The 7,052-nt window shown below is 42.5% G+C and overlaps 2 protein-coding genes across 2 annotated transcripts in view; both read right to left on the bottom strand.

Annotated features, from left to right (window-relative positions):
• Phum_PHUM512390 (uncharacterized protein) overlaps positions 1 to 88 on the bottom strand; it is a gene marked incomplete at both ends in the record, with an annotated part of 2,511 nt that extends 2,423 nt beyond the window's left edge. The window contains one exon of the mRNA XM_002431059.1: positions 28 to 88. Within this exon, the coding sequence (XP_002431104.1) occupies positions 28 to 88 (61 nt within the window). The remainder of the gene's footprint in view (positions 1 to 27) is intronic.
• Positions 89 to 2,099: 2,011 nt separating this feature from the next.
• Positions 2,100 to 4,878, bottom strand: Phum_PHUM512380 (protein croquemort, putative; the record flags this gene model as incomplete). Its single annotated transcript, XM_002431058.1, has 8 exons — positions 2,100 to 2,424; positions 2,517 to 2,590; positions 2,678 to 2,972; positions 3,112 to 3,326; positions 3,956 to 4,156; positions 4,244 to 4,385; positions 4,491 to 4,651; positions 4,762 to 4,878. 8 exons carry the CDS (start codon positions 4,876 to 4,878, stop codon positions 2,100 to 2,102), a joined length of 1,530 nt encoding a protein of 509 aa, XP_002431103.1.
• Positions 4,879 to 7,052: the final 2,174 nt, after the last annotated feature.

Here is a 7,052-nt window from a genome sequence, read left to right as displayed (position 1 = left end):
TATATTTGACTTCCTTTATCGTTTTACCCTCCATATTTTCCAATTGTATGTCTTCTGTCGTTTTTTTCTTTCCTAAAAATCCGTTCATGTTCCTGAAAAAAAAAAAATTTCCCTGGGGTTTTAAATTGCACTTATCTCTCTCTCCCTCGGTCTCCCTCTCGCTCTCTCTCTCGGGGCAGAGCGAGAGAGAGACCGGGGGAGAGAGAGAGAGCGAGCGGGACACCGAGGGAGAGAGAGCGCGAGATTGGGGGGGACACCGAGGGAGAGAGAGCGCGAGACTGGGGGGGACACCGAGGGAGAGAGAGCGCGAGATTGGGGGGGACACCGAGGGAGAGAGACCGCGACCGGGAGGGAGACCGCGAGCGCGAGATTGGGGGGGAGACCGAGAGGGAGAGAGAGCGCGAGATTGAGAAAAAACACCGAGGGAGAGAGAGCGCGAGACTGGGGGGGACACCGAGGGAGAGAGACCGCGAGATTGGGGGGACACCGAGGGAGAGAGACCGCGACCGGGAGGGAGACCGCGAGCGCGAGGGGGACACCGAGGGAGAGAGACCGCGACCGGGAGGGAGACCGCGAGCGCGAGGGGGACACCGAGGGAGGGAGACCGCGAGCCCGAGGGAGAGACCGCGACCGGGAGGGAGACACCGAGGGAGAGAGACCGCGAGATTGGGGGGACACCGAGGGAGAGAGACCGCGACCGGGAGGGAGACCGCGAGCGCGAGGGGGACACCGAGGGAGAGAGACCGCGACCGGGAGGGAGACCGCGAGCCCGAGGGAGAGACCGCGAGCGCGAGGGGGACACCGAGGGAGAGAGACCGCGAGCCCGAGGGGGACACCGAGGGAGGGAGACCGCGACCGGGAGGGAGACACCGAGGGAGAGAGACCGCGAGATTGGGGGGAGACCGGGCGAGAGAGACCGCGAGCCCGAGGGAGAGACCGCGACCGGGAGGGAGACCGCGAGCGCGAGGGGGACACCGAGGGAGGGAGACCGCGAGCCCGAGGGAGAGAGACCGCGAGCGCGAGGGAGAGACCGCGACCGGGAGGGAGACACCGAGGGAGGGAGACCGCGAGCGCGAGGGGGACACCGAGGGAGAGAGACCGCGACCGGGAGGGAGACCGCGAGCCCGAGGGAGAGACCGCGAGCCCGAGGGAGAGACCGCGACCGGGAGGGAGACACCGAGGGAGAGAGACCGCGAGATTGGGGGGAGACCGGGCGAGAGAGACCGCGAGCCCGAGGGAGAGACCGCGACCGGGAGGGAGACACCGAGGGAGAGAGACCGCGAGATTGGGGGGAGACCGGGCGAGAGAGACCGCGAGCGCGAGGGGGACACCGAGAGCCCGAGGGAGACCGCGAGCGCGAGGGGGACACCGAGGTTCACTCACTCTCTCTCTTTCACTCTCCCGTTCACACTCTCACTCTCTCTTGCACTCTCCCGTTCACTCTCTCTTTCACTCTCCCGTTCTCTCTCTCTCTCTCTTGCACTCTCCCGTTCACTCTCTCTTTCTCTCTCTCTTGCACTCTCCCGTTCTCTCACCCTCTCACTCTCTCTTTCACTCTCCCGTTCTCTCTCTCTCTCTCTCGTTCACTCTCTCTTTCACTCTCTCGTTCACTCTCCCGTGCACTCTCTCTCTTGCACTCTCCCGTTCACTCTCCCGTTCTCTCACCCTCTCACTCTCTCTTTCACTCTCTCTCTCTCTCACTCTCTCGTTCACTCTCTCTTGCACTCTCTCTTTCACTCTCCCGTTCTCTCTCTCTCTCACTCTCTCGTTCACTCTCCCGTGCACTCTCTCTCTTGCACTCTCCCGTTCACTCTCTCGTTCACTCTCCCGTTCTCTCACCCTCTCACTCTCTCTTTCACTCTCCCGTTCACACTCCCTGTCTCTCTCCCGTGCACTCTCTCTCTTGCACTCTCCCGTTCATTCTCCCTGTCTCTCTCTCGTTCACTCTCCCGTTCTCTCACGTGCTGAAAAGAAACTACGTCACATTTTTTTTACCTATTGTTTTCTTTTCGAATTCAGGTATCATGTTCGCTATTGTTCATCAATTCGTCGACTTGTTTTCTTACGTAGCGGTCGGTAATGATGATAATGATAATTATTTATATACATTTCATATGATTTAAAAGAGACATACGTTCGTGACGTTTCTTGGTCGCCACGATAAGTTGGCAATACCTAATAACGATAATGATTTTTTCATACCTTTTCTTTTCATCTCTTGGAATTTTATAATGGAAAACGTGTAGCAGTATGACTCCGAGGATAATCAAACAACCCAAAATGAAAAGTCCGTAATAAACGAAAGGACCGAATTCGACTATTTTCAACATAATTTTAACTCCGTTCGTGTATTCGTCGCTCAGTGAGACGCTATTTTCCGTCCAAAATACCGGTATGAACACATCTTTGACGTTTCTGTACATTCTGAAAATTCTTATTCGAGAATTAGTAAAAGACCTCCACCACCACCCCCCCCCCAAAAAAAAGAAAATTTCAAGGTTGTTACTACTACTCACGATATGGCAGAATTTTTTTTCAAGTAAAGATTCAGTTGCATTCTCGCACGAACGTCAACTTGCAAACCCGTTCTCTGTGAAATCAAAAACAAAAATTGATTTGTGTGAAAGTGTGTCGGCGTTCGAATGAATCATTTCCGTTTCCGAAAAAAAAAACTCACCGGTTCGACGGCTATGTAAAACCTATGCTTATCCCGATCGGGTTTCATACCCTCGACGGAAGTCAAATAATCCGGATCGGCTTGATAAAAATGTGGGAAGGACATGAAAACGGGAGCACCGTATTGACATTTTGATATGTCCAAAACTCCAGATGGGGGGCAAAATTCTAAATCGCAGTAACATTTGTTTTCGTCCACGGTCGTACCGTTGTCCACCGTTTTTTTCGTACCCCCAAATAATAAAGTTTTCAATCCTCTGTAAACGTAATCTTCTTCGTAGTAGTAATACATTGTCCTAAAAAAAAAAAAAAAAAAAAAAAAAAAACGAGGTCAAAGTCATGGGATAGACATCCGGCGACGACGACAGACAGACAGACGGACGGACGGACAGGGAGGTGAGGGGAAGGTGGGGGGGGGGAAGAGTTCGATCTCACCTGCACAAATCCGTGCTGAACATTTTCAATGTGCTTTCTTTGGTTAAATTCGGAGGCCAAAATTCTCCGCTGTATCCTCCCTCTTTCAAATGCGAACACTCCGGATACAAACTCTCCAAACTTTTATTGTTCCATAATTTTAATTTACCCAATTCTTCTAAACCTGTTAAACCTGTGCCTATCGTGTAGGTATCCGACGAAACGGTTCCGTTTCTCTGTAATATTACACAAATTTAATTAAAATTTAATTTACGCGCCTTTACAAAATTTTCCAATATCACTCGAGAGAGAGAGAGAGAGAGACTCAATTCAAGGTCAAATAAATTTGATTATCGGTTTAACTCTTAACAATATCTCTCTCTCTCTCTCTCTCTCTTTTTATACACTCCTAGGTAATTCGAATTAATTTTTTTTTTTTTTCTAATTGTCGTCGTCATTGTCGTCGTCTGCTTTCAAGATTCGATTGTGAATTCAACCGTATCGCACGATGGCCTTTTGTTTAAAAAAAAAAAAAATTATCTTAATTGATCTTTCGATTCAAATTAAAATATCAGAGGTCAATTGTATATATTGCTCTTTTTACTCGTATAAGGTTTCAATGTTCTTAATCGTCGTGGTCGTCGTCGTCGTGTCATTAGTCACTAACAGTCTCTCTCTCTCTCTCTCTGTGTGCGTGTTTGGTTTTTATTTTATCTTATTACTACGAGTCTTCTTTGCGAACGATAGATAAACCATTGTCATCTTGTTAAAATGTAATGTAATAATTGTTGTAACGTTGAGATGATTGAAATTGTGGTCGACGACGACGACGACCATGATGATGATGATGATGATGATCTCTCACCTTGTAAAACCATCCGAATTTTTCAAGATCCGGAAATCCTGGAACGTAACTTCCGGCATTTTGCAAAGAATTTTCAAAACCGTCGAAAAGTAATTCTCGCACCGTTTTCGTCCACGTTAATTCTTGTCCCGACGTTCTCAGCGCTACGGAAACTGGATAAACGAAAAATTTACTCCAGGATCGGACTATGTAGGCGATGCTCTGAAAGAGAGAGGAAAAAAAAAAAAAAAAAACAAAATTGCACGTGCGTGAGGCGTGTACACTTTTGTTCGACAAAGGTATACCCACGGCTGCGACAGCGTTTAATGACGTCACTTTATCATCGAGCGATCCTTTTGTTTTTCCCTCGTCGAATTGCCATCTTTTGATCGTTCTGTACGTCACGTTTCCATCTTGTCCCCATTTCACGTCGACTTTTTCGTGTGATTCCCTGAAAAACGATATTAATAATTATTGTTAAAGACGAGTGAACTTTTTACGATAAGTTCCTGGAGAACAAACGTGCAAGAAAAAAAAAAAAAATATGTATGTGTACCTAAACACGTATGGTCCCATTTCGACGAATGACGGTTTGTAATTCGGATCGTTTATTCCCTCGGGATTCGTCCAGTTCCAGAAATAAACGCTCATCATTATCGGTATCGGCGTCTTCTGCCATTTTTTAAAAGACAACGAACTCGGTTTCAACGGTAACTCCTGTCGGAAATCAAAAAAAAAAAAAAAAAAAAAATTTATTACGGTGTGTGCGACGTGGAATCAGAAAAGGATGAGGCGTTCGTTTCGTATGGGGAAAAACTATTTCTTACCTGTTCGAAACCGTAAAAAATAAATTTTTCAAAAAAGAATAAAAGAAACAATCCGAGGAGTGCGATGACGAATCCACCTATGAGAATTCCTATTTTCGTTTTGTTTTCTTTCATCATTTTTTCGAGAAATTGTCATTATTCACCGAAAACGGACGAAACGAAAGAATAAATAATAATAATAATAGTAGTAGTAGTAGTGGCAGTAGCAGTAGACGACGAAAATATTTCTTCTATTTTGATTTCTTCTTTTTATCCGAACGGATCCATTCCGGTAAGAACTCGTTCAAAACAAACAAACAAAATCTTACCTGGAAAAAAATTTTTTTTTTTTTACCGGAAAAAAAAACCCGAAAAAATCAACAACCGAATACAACAACGAACAAAGTTTTTAGAAAGAAAGAACACAAACGACAACGACAAACACAAACGCACACACACTGGGTTAGTAGACTATCTTATCAACGAGAGTAATAATTATATATACAAACTCCGTCGCGTATTCCGTTTCGTCGTTTGTCGTGTAATGTCGCGCGAAAACGTGGCCGTCGTCATTCATCTGGAAAAAAACTGACGAAAACTTTTCTTTATATACATGCATATAGAACCACGTGCTGTTTGTCTGGATAATCGTTTACGTATATGTTTGTTTACTCTATGGTTTTTTTTTTTTTTTTGTTTCCCCTCCGATTGTATTGTGTATCGTCGTTGTATCGTTCTTGGAACTTTGATCGATGAACTCGTAAATTGTTTGCATAATTAAACATACACAACAACAACAACAACGACAAAGAAATTGTAATTGACTCGATTAGTACATAATAAAAAAATTATTATTATTATTATTATTATTATTATTATTATTATTATTATTATTATTATTATTATAATAAGAGAAATCGTGTGAAGATGATATATGTTGGGGGGAGGGGAAGGGGAAGGGAGGGGGAAAGAAAACGTACGAAAACAATAAGAAGAAGGAGGAGGAGGAGGAAAAAAAAGACAACCAGAGCAAACGTATTGAGTCACCCTTTAAATTATAGCAAATAAATTCTTTAAAAAAAAAAAAAAATACGCGACTTTAAAAATTATTATTATTATCATCATTATTATTATTAATCATTATCATTATTATTATTATTATTATTATTATTATTAATCATTTTCAGATTCGTGCGTGCGATTTTGTCGCGTACAAAGTTCACATTTATTAATATTATTTTTATTATTTTAACTTTTGTTCGGTTTGTTGTTTGTTTGTTTGTTTGTTTGTTTGTTTTTGACCGTTGAAAATTTTTTTTTTTTTGAATTTGCTGTCGCGTCGTGGTTGTGCATTTCCCGTAGCAAAATGTCGTGGGGGGGGAGGGAGGGGCAAAGAAAGGGAAAGCGAGAGGGAGTCGATTTGATATGTACGTTGATTGATTTCTTTTTTGTCCTGAATTTTTTTTCGTGTGTAATCGAACAAAGGGGGCCGATAACGTCTGAACGCCTGCGAACGTCGTAACGTGCGTAATTTACCGAACGAGAATGAAATTAAATTTTTTTTTTTTTTTTGCCATAATTAGAATCGAAGTTAATCGATAGTTAAAAGTTTGGAAAGTCACGTTTTATTTCCTTTTTCTCTCTCTTTCTCTCACTCTGTTCCTGTCTCTCTCTCTCTCTCTCTCTGACCTCTTTTTCTTTTGTCGTCAAATGTGTATTAACGAGTATTTTTCTTTATTCGAATTCGAACGAAAAAAAAAAAAAAAAATGAGTCAATAAGTATTATTATTACTCACGATTGACGATAGCAAAACGTTTTTAAATAGATAATCATTATTATTAATATTATGATTACGTAGTCATTGAGAAAAAAAAAAAAAATTTCATTAACAACCAACAATAATAAAAACAACCCGGAGAAAAATTATCATAATTATTATTATTATTATTATTATTATTATTATTACTTTAAATTTTAAACGACGTTTAAAGTTTAGCAAAAAAAAAAAAAGAAAGAAAGCAGAAGTCATACATACGTAAATGAAAAACGAGTTTTTTTTTTTTTTTTTTTTTTTGCTAATCTTGATTTTTGCGGACTTTGGCATTCGCGAAGCAAGGTTTATTATTATTATTATTATTATCTTTTGCTATTATCCACTTTATTATTGTTTTTTTTTTTTTTTTGCGGTCAGAAATGTTTTATCGGTACAAAACGTTATTAGGAAATATCGCGGTTTCGTTAATGAAACTTTTTTGGTTCTGAGAAAAGTTTCGGGGAATCCCCGTGACGTCATCATTTCGCTCGCTATGAA

The sequence above is a fragment of the Pediculus humanus genome, genomic scaffold (assembly GCF_000006295.1).
Source record: "Pediculus humanus corporis 1103172108281 genomic scaffold, whole genome shotgun sequence".
NCBI classification, from domain to species: domain Eukaryota; kingdom Metazoa; phylum Arthropoda; class Insecta; order Psocodea; family Pediculidae; genus Pediculus; species Pediculus humanus.
This window is presented reverse-complemented; position numbering and strand designations above follow the sequence as displayed.